Source organism: Glycine soja, chromosome 20 (genome assembly GCF_004193775.1).
Source record: "Glycine soja cultivar W05 chromosome 20, ASM419377v2, whole genome shotgun sequence".
Classification (NCBI taxonomy): domain Eukaryota; kingdom Viridiplantae; phylum Streptophyta; class Magnoliopsida; order Fabales; family Fabaceae; genus Glycine; species Glycine soja.
Window position 1 is genome coordinate 3,854,986 of NC_041021.1, and position 15,103 is coordinate 3,870,088.

At 36.6% G+C, this 15,103-nt stretch overlaps 1 protein-coding gene across 1 annotated transcript; it reads right to left on the minus strand.

Annotated features, from left to right (window-relative positions):
- Positions 1-8,075: 8,075 nt before the first annotated feature.
- LOC114401787 lies at positions 8,076-9,331 on the minus strand. The gene is made up of 2 exons (XM_028364378.1): positions 8,323-9,331; positions 8,076-8,080 (listed from the first exon to the last, which is right to left on the minus strand). Exons 1-2 carry the CDS (start codon positions 9,329-9,331, stop codon positions 8,076-8,078), a joined length of 1,014 nt encoding a protein of 337 aa, XP_028220179.1.
- Between the last annotated feature and the right edge of the window lie 5,772 nt (positions 9,332-15,103).

Genomic DNA, 15,103 nt, shown 5'->3' on the forward strand with positions numbered 1-15,103 from the left:
AAAATTTAATTAATAATTTTCTTTTTAAACACATTTAATTTAAATCAATTCAAAAGGATAAAGGTTCACATCCACTTAGTGAAAACATAATAGATTTTTTTTTAATAAAAGGTAAGATTATCCCGGCTCAAAACAAGGCCGTCCATTCTAAATAAATAATAAAAAGAAACTAAAGTAGAAAAGTATAACGCATTTATATTATTCAGTAAATCATAACATGTGAAAATCATAATATGCGAAGTAAAATCCTATGCCCCAATGTCACACTTATCAGAGCATATCCCTATCATAGACTAAGTCTCTCCATCTCTAGCATGTGACTCATCATATGAAGCCTCACCTAAAACAAAGTGGCAATCAGCCCAAACACAAACACACACCGGGAGTGAGTTATCACATTCGTATATAATAAAACATTAGAGCATGTGAAACATATAATACTTAAGGCTGAATGTATATAAATAACATTACTACACAAAATCGCACACATTATTCACACCCATTCAAGTTTACACACTCCATAAAATAACATCAACCACAATTGTTAACTCAATGAAATTCAAACACAAGCATTATGCAACAATTATACTAAGACTCAAGCCTATATGCAATGTGGTACCATGTCAGTGAAAAACAACATTGGGGCGCTTTGGAGTACATGACAAAGCACACCACACAATGGGTATACTCGGTCACTCTCACTAAGTAACATCATACGGTGACCAGTCAGGGTTACTCTGTTTTGCGAGAATGCCCCAACCACATGGGATCAACATGGGCTTAAAGGAGCACTCAAACCGAGTATCTTTACCCCCAAGGCCTAGATTCCGAAGAATCTGTTTGGGCCTCACCTTCCTGATTCAGGTCCAACCCCTAAAAGATTTTCTTTTTTGCACGCAGACACTGTTTATGAGTTATATAATACCCACGACCTCACACTTATATTTCAAACATATTTAACACATTGCGCTATAGTTTAACCCTTCAGGATCCTAACTAGGAATCCTACAATTTCCTTTAACACTGCGCATAAAAGTTCTCTCAAGGTAAACACTGGTCGGGTTACTATATAACTCATAACTCACATGACAAGTAATATCACTACAAATATCAATCACACACTCATTCACAACCATATTTCATGTCCAGAGTTTAACATTTCACACTTTAACTAATTACAAAATATATTCAACAATTAAATAACAATATATCATAACAATAATAACATACAATATTTTACTTCAAGGCTTATAAACAAATAACTATAAAATACACGTAAAATATATATATATATATATATATATATATATATATATATATATATAATATAAAAAGTATTAAATATATATTAATATAAAATAATCACAATAATATCAAATATATCATTAAGTAAATACAAATTATATATAACAATAAAATATATACTCTTATTGATTTCTATGAACAACATGTATACCTATATTCTAAATATATTTCAACTAAGTTATCAACATCAAGAAAATGCCTAATTACAATGTGAATACAACTTTAGTTAATTTCTTTAAATGATTTTAGCCAGTTCAATTATCCAACAATCCCTACACATATGAATTTCATGACGAGAAATCACCCACATGAAATAAAATATAAAGTTTGTAAAAAAAAACAGTATCAATATATATGTACACGTATACACTGCGGTGTGAAAAAAAAATAAAAAGAACAAGATTGAAAGGCCAACATATCTGATATAAACAAAATCACCACCACACAATTTTTATGCTAATTATAAAGAATTGTAATTTCTAAGGTACGCACCTAACACGGGAACACATCAATTCTACAACAAACTCGCAACAGAACACCAATTGGTTCATCAAACACACTCAATCCGCGATTAAACATGAAAACATAATTAAATTCATAAACACCCCAAAATAACCCAAAAATTGATCCTCTAGGGATCCCTACACATATTCATTCTAATCCCCAAGCGTGAGTAACTCATCCCTTACCTCGATGTAGTCGCTTAAATATTCTCTGTTAGCAATGGTGGCGTCTCTGGTGCTCTCTAGAGCTCCTCCTCTGGTTGCTCTGTTAGGGTTCTTGTGCGTCAGAAAAGAAGAAAGGAATAGAATGTGTTTTCCAAAAAGCTGCTCTAGGTTAACATTTGGCTTATATAGTGGGAATTTATGACCTAATAATTTTTATTTTATTTTTACTTATTTATTTATTTATTTATTAATTTATTATTTTCTTATTTACTTATTAAAGTTACGGCTGTTACAATTCCACCCCCCTAAAAAAAGTTTCGTCCTCGAAACTTACTAGTATCGAATAAGGTAGGATATGCATCACGCATCTGACCCTCTAGTTCTCAGGTGGCATCCTCGCCCGAAGCACTTCCCCATACTACTTTGACCAAGGGAATCTCTTTCCCCCTTAGCTGCTTAACCATACGATCGTCGATCCTCAGTGGTTGTGTTTCATATGTCAAGTTCTCTTTCACTTGGACATTGTCCAACTCGATCACGTGCGACGGATCATGGACATATTTTCTGAGTTGAGAGATATGGAAGACACTATGGAGATTTGAGAGAGATGGTGGCAAAGCCACCTGATACGCAACTGGGCCGACACGCTTTAGGATTTCAAAGGGACCAATGAATCTAGGTGTGAGCTTACGGGACTTCAACGCCCTACCAACCCCAGTCCACGGAGTGACTCTCAGAAATACATGATCACCTACAACAAATTCAAGATCCTTTCTTCTCTTATCATAGTAGCTCTTCTGCCTACTTTGGGCTGCTCTCATCCTTTCTTGGATCAACTTGACCTTTTCTGTGGTCTGCTGAACTACCTCAGGTCCTAAGGCAATGCTTTCACTGGAATCTACCCAACATAAAGGTGTCCTACATCTTCTACCATACAATGCCTCGTAAGGCGCCATACCTATACTAGAGTGAAAACTATTGTTGTATGTAAACTCTATCAAGGGTAAAAAAACTATCCCAACTACCCCTCTGCTCTAACACACAGGCTCTCAAGAGGTCCTCTAAGGATTGGATGGTGCGCTCGGTTTGACCGTCAATCTGTGGGTGGTAAGTAGAACTCAACCTAAGCTTGGTCCCTAAGGCTTTATGAAGACTCTCCCAAAATCTAGAGGTAAATCTGGGATCTCTATCAGAGACTATGCTAGAAGGAACACTGTGTAGTCTAACTATCTCACTGACGTACAAGCTAGTCAACCTCTCTAAAGAATATCTGATGTTAATTGGAATGAAGTGAGCAGATTTGGTCAACCTGTCTACAATAACCCAAATGGAATCTAAACCTTTGGGGGTCCTAGGTAACCCCACTACGAAATCCATGGAGATGTTATCCCACTTCCACTCAGGTATCTCTAAAGGTTGCAACTTCCTTGAAGGCTTCTGGTGTTCTATCTTAGCTTTCTGACACACTAGGCATGCAAGGACAAACTCATTAACTTCTTTCTTCAGACCCGGCCACCAAAACATCTGCCTAAGGTCCTGGTACATCTTAGTCGCTCCCGGGTGGATACTCAGACTACTTCTATGGCCCTCTTCCAAAATCGTTCTTCTAAGCTTGGGTACACTAGGAACGCACACCCTATCCTGAAACCTCAAGACTCCATCAGTTCCCACTCTAAAACTACTCTCTCTCCCTGCGACTATGGACTCTAACTAGGCTGACAAGAATAGGTCAGACTTCTGACCCTCACGGATCTCGCTCAAGAGTTCGCTGGTGACTCTCAACATACCCAACTTAATGCTACAGAGGTGATCTCACATGCCAAACTCATGTCTCTAAACTGCTCTAAGAGGTCCAACTCTCTAACCATCAAAGCAGATATTTAAAGGGATTTTCTACTTAAGGCATCAGCTACTACATTGGCTTTACCTGGATGATAGCTAAGCTCAAAATCGTAATCCTTAAGGAACTCTAACCATCTCCTCTGCCTCATGTTAAGCTCTTTTTGATCAAACAAATATCTAAGGCTCTTATGGTCACTAAACACCTCAAATTTAGATCCATGAAGGTAATGCCTCCAAAGCTTAAGAGCAAAAACTACGGCTGCTAACTCAAGATCGTGTGTGGGATAATTCCTTTCATGTATCTTAAGCTGTCGAGAAGCATAGGCCACTACCTGTCCCCGTTGCATAAGCACTCCACCCAAACCCATCTTGGACGCATCACAATACACCACAAAAGATTCACTCGGATTAGGTAACACTAAGACTGGTGCAGTGGTCAACCTTTCCTTAAGGGTACGGAAACTACTCTCACATTGGGCATCCCACACAAAAAATTGACCTTTACGAGTAAGCTTAGTCAAAGGTAAGGCTAGCTTAGAAAAACCCTCTATGAATCTACGGTAGTATCCTGCTAAGCCAAGAAAGCTCCTAATCTCAAACACTAACTTAGGACTCTCCCAACTCATTACTGCCTCTACCTTGGAAGGATCTATTGCTATCCCTCCCTTAGATATAACGTGCCCTAAGAAGCTCACCTCCTCTAGCCAAAAATCACACTTGGACAACTTAGCATACAGTCTATTGTCTTTAAGGGTTTGCAACACAACTCTCAAATGCTCCTCATGTTCCTCTCTCGTCTTAGAATACACTAAGATATCATCTATGAAGACCACTACAAAACTATCTAGGTAGGGGTGAAAGATCCTATTCATATAATCCATGAACACACCAGGGGCGTTGGTCACACCAAAAGGCATAACCAAGTACTCATAATGACCGTAACGGGTCCTAAAGGCAGTCTTCGGAACATCTTCAGGCTTCACTCTAATCTGGTGGTAACCTGACCTAAGATCTATCTTACTAAACACACAAGCCCCTACTAATTGGTCCATCAAGCCATCTATCCTAGGCAAAGGGTACCTATTCTTAATCGTTACCTTATTCAACTGACGATAATCTACACATAGTCTCATGGTCCCATCCTTCTTCTTAACTAACAACACCGGTGCTCCCCAGGGTGACACACTAGGCCTCACAAATTGTTTCTCTAAAAGTTCCTCTAACTGTTTCTTAAGCTCACTCAACTCCACAGGGGACATCCTATAAGGTGCTATGGATATGGGTCCAGTACCGGGCACTAGGTCTATCGAGAACTCGACCTCTCTCTCAGGTGGTAATCCTGACACCTCCTCAAACACCTCTGGAAACTCTCTCACCAATGGTATATCACTCACAGGGGTTTTGGTCTCAACACTCATACTAGCTAAGATCATGTATGTGACACCCTCTACCCCTCACATATATATTAATAAAGGAATAAAAATTAAAATATTAATTAAAAGTATTTTTAAAACATTTTTAAATACAAGCTTTTCAAATGGGTAAAAGGCTCACATTCACTTTCTTCTACATCATATTCAAACTTGTCCAAATAAATAATAAAGTCATCTCGACTCAAAGAAAGTCATATAAGTCTCATACAATTAATATATAACCTATATCCTAATGTCACATCCTATCAGAGCGTGGTGTTCCCGTGTCCTCTAGCATGAGATTCTTCATAGTCATCCACCTATTCATCTGCTCCCCCAAACACAAAGTTCAAGATCATCACAGGATCCAAACACAAACAACAAACCGGGAGTGAGTTATCACATTGCTAACTACTAGAGAGAAACAACACAACATATAATAGCCAAATACAATTTACTTAGTATATCTCACAATATTTCATCACTTTGTCATTCATCAATCACACTTTTCATCCATCAATCACACCTTTCAATCATCAATCATTATACACAGGAATCACACACTCCGATCAAGACATAATAACACATCAATTTCATAATAAACAATTAGCAAGCGTATGCGACAGTTATGCTAAGACTCAAACCTATATGCAATGTGGTACCATGTCAGTGAAAAACCACCCTGGGGCGCTTAGGAGTACATAACAAGACACACCACACAATGGGTTTGTCAGGTCACTCTCACTAAGTAAGATCATAGGGAGACCAGTCAGGGTCACGATGTTTTGCGAGAATGCTCCAACCATATGGGATCAACATAGGCTTAAAGGAGCACTCAAACCCGGTGACCCCCAAGGCCTACACTCCGAAGAGTCCGTCAGAGCCTCTCCCTCCTGATTCAGGTCCAACCCCTAAAATTATTTTAGCACACAGACTCTATCTATGAAATGTACAAAACACACGACTCCTCAATTGTTCTCAAAATAATTTTAACTCGTCGCCCTTTAAGGGTCTTATCATTAACTCGTCGCCCTTAAAGGGACTTAACATTAACTCGTCGCCCAAAAAGGGACTTAGCATCAACTCGTCGCCCTAAAAGGGACTTAGCATTAACTCGTCGCCCTAAAAGGGACTTAGCATTAACTCATCGCCCTTGAAGGGACTTATGATCGTGTGATTGTACAATTCATAGTTCACAACTCGATGCACATATATATCTTAATCATATACATACTCAATTTATCACATACACTTAATCCCAATCACAATGGTATAATCTCAATTTAACATGTTATCACACCTCATGAATCATGTACACTTTACCTATGAACTATGCAATACACACATCTACTCAATTGTTTTCAAAATCATTTTAACTCGTCGGGTTTCCACAGTGGATCCCATCACAATACTCGTCGCCCTTAAAGGGTCTTACAATTGTGTGATTGCACAGTTCATAGTTCACAACTCAATACACACATCTCATCTCAATACACATGTATTTCATCATCCGTCACATGTTCAATTTATCACATACTCACAGTTTGAATCATCATTTCATAACCTCAACATAACAATTTATACAAAAGATTTCATCACAACATGGGGTGTAAAATCCCTGAAATAGTTTCTCATAATTATATCCAAATCAATTAATCAAATTCATGGGTTAAACACAAAGACATCAAGAGCACTCAAGTTTATCTCATCAGGACATCAATTGGTACATTGAACACAATAATATTATATTTATAATCATAAAGAGAAAATTATAATTCAATAAACATCCCAAAATAAACCCAAATTTAGTTCTCTAAGGATCCCTACACATGTTCATTCTAATCCCCAATTGCGATAAACTCATCCCTTACCTCTAAGCGGATTCACGTGTCTTCAGCTAGCGATAGTAACATTTCTAGCGGTTCCCTGAGATTCCTTCAATTATTCCTCCGACTGCTCCGATAGAATTTCCAAACGTCAGAGAGACGGAGAAGAGATTGAAACCTCCAATTGTACTGTCTTCATGCGATTCCTTTTTCTCCCTCCACGATATTATCTCAAAAATCCCAACGGTGGAAGTGTGTGCAATTGAACTTCGAACAACATATCCAAATTTTACGACAATCCAACGGTTAACGAAACCGGGATCGTAGTTTTACCGAGACAGCTTTGGGTTTTTGCGGGAAAGGAAAGGCTACAATGCGAGGGGTATTTCTCTTAGCTCAGACATGATATCGAAATTCCCAACGGTGAGAATGCTCAGAATTGGGTTGCAAACCGGGTACTAAAATGTCACGACGATCCAACGGTGAACGAGTTCGAGATCGTTGTTTTTCTGAGACAGGTTTGGTGGGCTGCGGGAAAAAGAAAGGGTTTTGAGAGGAGAAGGAGAAAAAACGAGAATGAGGGAAAGAAGAGGCACCGTCAGTGTGAAAACTGACCTAACGCTATTTATAGCTAGGTTTACTCTATTTATTTATTTATTATTTTATAAAAGCAAACTTTATTTTATTCTCTATCAAACAAATAAATAAAATATCCTTTTTATTTTCTCTCAAATCATTATTTTAATTAATATTTATATCTCCTTATTTATTTATTTACAAAATCTCATCATTTTTTATAAAACTCTATTTATTTATAAATAACAATCCTTTTTAATCTAGTTTACAAAAATTGGGATGTTACAATGTATACCTGTGCATCCTCCCTTAAAGATGCCTCAACTTGGTTAGCAGACAAAAACATATCACCTTCACTCACACCAGACTCAGGAAAGACAACAGATTTTTCAAAACAATTTAATAAGACCTGATTGGAAGATAACCAGTCCATACCAAGAATAACATCAATCTGACTCAGAGGTAGAACAACTAAGTCAATAAGAAATTGTCTATCAGAAATTAAGACAGGACATTGCAAACACACATCAGAAGTTAAAACAGACCCACTAGTAGGTGTATTCACAATCAAGTCAAATTTCAAGGAAGACACAGGCAAGGCAAGTTTTTCAACACAGACACGAGAAATAAATGAATGGGTCGCACCTGAATCATACAATACAACCAAGGGAACTTGACTTATGAAACACATACCTTGGATGAGTTCATCAGACTGTGCGGCATCAGCACCACTAAGAGCAAACACTCTCCCTATGGTCCTTGGTCGTCCACTTTGGTTATTCAGACTTCCACTCCTCTCCTCTCTCCTCGGATGTGGGCAACTGGTACTGAGGTAGCCCTTACCTTGGTAGTTAAAGCAAGTCACCTCTCTATCTGTGCACTCACGAGCAATATGCCCAAGCCGACCACACTTCCCACACCTGAGTGGTGTAGTAACAATAGCAGGAGCACCACTACCACCGCTACTTCTACCCGCAGACTGAGACACCCTGTTAATTGGCTGAGAACTCCCACCAACTGGTTGAAGTCCTCCACTAGTCCTCTGTCCTCTAGAATGGTTTCCATATTTCCCGGGAGGGGCAGAATATGGCTTAGCACGATTGTGAGTCACAGACTTCTTATCTTTCCCATGACTAACATTGGCATTCCTGTAAAAAGCAGTCTTCTCCCACTGATCTTCATCAAAGATTCTACACATATTGGTCAACTGTGCAAAGTTATGAATACCGTGATAATTTACCATCATCTTCACTTCTGGTCGAAGGCCATTGACAAATTTCACGCATTTGGACCTCTCCCCAGCTTCCCCCTGATAATGAGGAAAATACCTTACAAGGTTCTCAAACCTCGACGCATACTCTGCCACCGTCATACTTTCCTGTTTCAGCTCGAGAAACTCCATCTCCTTCCTATTCTTCACATCTTCTGGAAAATACTTCTCCAGAAAAGTTTGTCTGAAAGTCTCCCATTGGACAACAACACCACCTGCTCCCTCTAAACATGGGCGAGTGTTCTCCCACCAGTACTCCGCCTCATCTGCTAGCATGTGAGTAGCAAACAACACCTTCTGATGGTCCTGACACTCCATCACCCGGAAGATCTTCTCAATCTCCCTCAGCCAAGCCTCAGCACCCTCAGGATCATAACCCCCTTTGAAAGTAGGTGGGTTGTTCCTCTGAAAGTGATCTAACCCATGGTACATAGTTGCTCCTCCACCGCCTCACTGATTGGCCATAACTTGCGCCAAGTTGTTCAAGGCCTCAGTAAGAAGTCGTTCTCGCTCATTTCTCGTAGCCATTACTTCCTATGTCACGCAAGAAACAAAACTTTGAAGAAAAAAAATAAAATAAAAATATACCAACACAATAGAGTACACCTCTAATCAAACAAAACAAACACAGCACATCAGAGTACACAAGGAAACACAGAAAGCTCATAACACACATGGCCGAAAGGTTCGACCTGCTCTGATACCACTAAATGTGACACCCTCTACCCTTACAATTATAACTAACTAATTCAATAAATCATACAAAATTTAATTAAAAGATTATAAACACATAATAATAAAAGAAGGAAAAAAAACATGCAAAATTTAATTAATAATTTTTCTTTTTAAACACATTTAATTTAAATCAATTCAAAAGGATAAAGGTTCACATCCACTTAGTGAAAACATAATAGATTTTTTTTTTAATAAAAGGTAAGATTATCCCGGCTCAAAACAAGGTCGTCCATTCTAAATAAATAATAAAAAGAAACTAAAGTAGAAAAGTATAACGCATTTATATTATTCAGTAAATCATAACATGTGAAAATCATAATATGCGAAGTAAAATCCTATACCCCAATGTCACACTTATCAGAGCATATCCCTATCATAGACTAAGTCTCTCCATCTCTAGCATGTGACTCATCATATGAAGCCTCACCTGAAACAAAGTGGCAATCAGCCCAAACACAAACACACACCGGGAGTGAGTTATCACATTTGTATATAATAAAACATTAGAGCATGTGAAACATATAATACTTAAGGCTGAATGTATATAAATAACATTACTACACAAAATCGCACACATTATTCACACCCATTCAAGTTTACACACTCCATAAAATAACATCAACCACAATTGTTAACTCAATGAAATTCAAACACAAGCGTTATGCAACAATTATACTAAGATTCAAGCCTATATGCAATGTGGTACTATGTCAGTGAAAAACAACACTGGGGCGCTTTGGAGTACATGACAAAGCACACCACACAATGGGTATACTCGGTCACTCTCACTAAGTAACATCATAAGGTGACCAGTCAGGGTTACTCTGTTTTGCGAGAATGCCCCAACCACATGGGATCAACATGGACTTAAAGGAGCACTCAAACCGAGTATCTTTACCCCCAAGACCTAGATTCCGAAGAATGCGTTTGAGCCTCACATTCCTGATTCAGGTCCAACCCCTAAAATATTTTCTTTTTTGCACGCAGACACTGTTTATGAGTTATATAATACCCACGACCTCACACTTATATTACAAACATATTTAACACATTGTGCTATAGTTTAACCCTTCAGGATCCTAACTAGGAATCCTACAATTTTCTTTAACACTGCGCATAAAAGTTCTCTCAAGGTAAACACTGGTCGGGTTACTATATAACTCATAACTCACATGACAAGTAATATCACTACAAATATCAATCACACACTCATTCACAACCATATTTCATGTCCAGAGTTTAACATTTCACACTTTAACTAATTACAAAATATACTCAACAATTAAATAACAATATATCATAACAATAATAACATACAATATTTAACTTCAAGGCTTATAAACAAATAACTATAAAATACACGTAAAATATATATATATATATATATATATAACATATAAAAAGTATTAAATATATATTAATATAAAATAATCACAATAATATCAAATATATCATTAAGTAAATACAAATTATATATAACAATAAAATATATACTCTTATTGATTTCTATGAACAACATGTATACCTATATTCTAAATATATTTCAACTAAGTTATCAACATCAAGAAAATGCCTAATTACAATGTGAATACAACTTTAGTTAATTTCTTTAAATGATTTTAGCCAGTTCAATTATCCAACAATCCCTACACATATGAATTTCATGACAATCCCTACACATATGAATTTCATGACGAGAAATCACCCACATGAAATAAAATATAAAGTTTGTAAAAAAAAATAGTATCAATATATATGTACACGTATACACTGCGGTGTGAAAAAAAAATAAAAAAAAATAAAAAGAACAAGATTGAATGGCCAACATATCTGGTATAAACAAAATCACCACCACACAATTTTTATGCTAATTATAAAGAATTGTAATTTCTAAGGTACGCACCTAACACGGGAACACATCAATTCTACAACAAACTCGCAACAGAACACCAATTGGTTCATCAAACACACTCAATCCGCGATTAAACATGAAAACATAATTAAATTCATAAACACCCCAAAATAACCCAAAAATTGATCCTCTAGGGATCCCTACACATATTCATTCTAATCCCCAAGCGTGAGTAACTCATCCCTTACCTCGATATAGTCGCTTAAATATTCTCTGTTAGCAATGGTGGCGTCTCTGGTGCTCTCTAGAGCTCCTCCTCTGGTTGCTCTGTTAGGGTTCTTGTGCGTCAGAAAAGAAGAAAGAAATAGAATGTGTTTTCCAAAAAGCTGCTCTAGGTTAACATTTGACTTATATAGTGGGAATTTATGACCTAATAATTTTTATTTTATTTTTACTTATTTATTTATTTATTAATTTATTATTTTCTCATTTACTTATTAAAGTTACGGCTGTTACATACATCATTCTTGGAGATCGATGTTGTGGAAGCAATGCCTTCCAAGATTATTTTGATAATGCCAAAGAATCAAGTCAAGCAAGTTTCAAGAATCAAGATCAAGATTCAAGATTCAAGAATAATCAAGATCAAGATTCAATAATCAAGAGAAGACTCAATCAAGATAAGTATTAAAAGAGTTTTTCAAAACATTGAATAGCACAAGAATTTTTCAAAAAGAAAAATCTTTTACCAAAGAGTTTTACTCTTTGGTAATAAATTACCAGAAGATAGTAATCGATTACCAGTAGTCAGCATTCTTTTCAAAACTGATTAACAAAGTTGTAATCGATTACCATAATCATGTAATCGATTACCAATATTTTAAAACGTTAGATTTCAAATTTCAAGAGTCACAACTTGTGATAAAACTTTTTCAAATCATTTCAAACTTGTGTAATCGATTACACAATACTTGTAATCGATTATCAGTGTTTCTAAACATTTTGATTTTCAAATTTAAACATGAAGAGTCACATCTGTTGATGTGTAATCGATTACACTATGATGATAATCGATTACCAGTGACTGATTTCGAAAAATAAATTACCAAAAGTCACAATTCTTAAAGTGATTTGTTTCTGAAGAGTTTTTCAAAAGTCACAACCTTTAAGTGACTAGTTTTCAAAAAGAGTCACAACTTTTAAAAGTGACTAGTTTTTCCAAAGAGTCACAACTTTTAAAGTGACTAGTTTTAAAGAAATTGTCAAGAATCACAAACTTTAACTTGAGTCATCAAATGATTATAAATATGTGACTATGGCATGAATTTTAAAAAAAACTTATTCCTTGAATGCATAACAGATTTCTTTCATTCATTTCTCTTCATCTTTCTAAAAGTTTTTATTCAATACTTTCTCTTTCAAGAAAAGTTCATTGACTGAAAACTTGTGTTATTCTTTTTCTTCATTTCTTCTTTCTTGTCAAAAGATTCAAAGGACTAACCATCTAAGAATTTTTTTGTTTCTTCCCTTCTTCCTCCTTGACAAAAGATTTCAAAGGACTAACCGCCTGAGATATCTTCTGTTTCTTACAAAAGATTTCAAAAGGCTAACCGCTTGAGATATCTTTTTCCCTTTCCCTTTAAACAAAAGATTTCAAATGACTAATTGCCTGAGATATCTTTTGTTTCCCCTTACGAAGATTCAAGGGACTAATCGCCTAAGAATTCTTTGTCTTAACACATTGGAGCGTACATCCTTTGTGGTACAAGTAGAGCGTACATCTACTTGGGTTGTGATACTGAGAACAAGAGAGGATACATCTCTTGTGGATCAGTTCAAGTGGAGCGTACATCCACTTGGTTGTTCAAAGAGAACAAGGGAGGGTACATCCCTTGTGGATCTTTGCTTGTAAAGGATTTTACAAGGTTATTGGAAATCTCAAGAACCGGTGGTTGCTTGGGGACTGAATGTAGGCACGGGTTGTGGCCGAACCAGTATAAATCTTGTGTTTGTCTTCTTCTTCCCTACACTCTTTAATTTCCGCTATGTATTTTTTATTTCCGCTTTACTTTTGTCTAAGTTATTGTTTCTGTTCTTTACTTTCTCATAACTTAGTAGTAAAGCCTAATTGAATCTAGTAACATTAAGAAGGATAATTTTTTAATTAGTCAAGACACGTTCATAATTAATTTAACCCCCCTTCTTAATTATTCTGAGGCCACTTGATCCAATAGATGTTGGAGTGTATGAAGTTGATGAGGCCTAGGTGGATGGAAGACTTCATGACATCAGGGATAGGGATGGTGGTAGAGGCATCGATGGCCATGTCACCGTCGAGGGCCTGAACGGTGACAAAATGATGTGTTGTTGCGGCCATTGCGAATGGGAGTGAGGAAGAGCTCTCTACCTAGAGTTATGGGGGGTTTGAGTGAGTTAGTATACGTGACACTATCCCAGTCAGACAAAGATTACATGTGACACCACACGTCGCATGCCTACATATTCGGTTAACAGTCATGTAAGCAGATAACGAATTCCGACTAATGGCAGAGATCTTGGACAAAAGTTTTCAAATATTAAGGACCTGACTCGGAGGGAAAATTTATCAAGGATCAAACGCAAAAGTCAGGTATATATCAGGGACCAAAAATATATTTAAGTCTTCTTTTAATTTATTTTTTAGGTTTAATTTGATGTTTTAATTGTTTTTGGTTTAGTTAATTTTCTAATTTTTTAAAAATAATTGATTCAATTTGATCCTTCGGTCAGTGCAAAGGATATGTTAATGTCGTCACTACACTTTGTAGCAATTTAAAACTATTGCTAAGTATTTATTTTATAACATCATAGTCCAATTTAGACAAAAGAACTAAATTAAATTATTTTTAAAATTAAATCTAGAAAGACTTTAATTTAACCTAAATAAAATGATAGTACAAATAATAAATAAAATAAAAGATACAACCACGTTGTTTTCTGTTTGGTGGATCTATGTTGTTTGTTTATTTTTTTTGGTAGAGTAAGAAATAAACTAAGACAAACTATAAAGAAACTATATTGAGCTCCAGAAGTGCTAAAACCCTAATCGAAGCCTTGAGCCAGAAATTTGTCGTCATTGGTGGAGCTGAAGAACCCCAACTCGCAAGTGTATGAGCCACTCCATTTGCTTCTCTCATAATAACTTGGAACTCTACTTGTCGGTTTTGCAACATCAACGATACAACAATCTCCTGGACAACATCTTGGTGCAGATGTGCTCTATAACTTCCATTATCACCTAGTTGGATGACTTCAAAAGCCTCTCTGCAATCAGTCTCGCAAATAATTTGACGATATATCCACGGTTCCAGGCATTCCATAAACCTTCATTCTGCATTTGCAGCTCTAGTATCACGCACTCTTAATCATCCCTAGAGTTTAGGTCGAGTAATCAATTGCCAGGAAGCCAAATTCCAGCATCTTGCTGCACCCTGGGCCGACCAAATCATTGAGCGACAACATTGATCAATCTTAGTGCAAAATGATTTAGCGAGCCACATTGTTTGCATATGTTTTATAGATTGTCATAGAAGCCAATACATAATTAGTAAGGCATAGGCGACCAACCTTATTCAAAA

Coding starts and splice junctions, on each gene's coding strand:
- LOC114401787 (XM_028364378.1), bottom strand. CDS start 9,331: ATGTACCATGGGTTAGATCACTTTCAGAGGAACAACCCACCTACTTTC.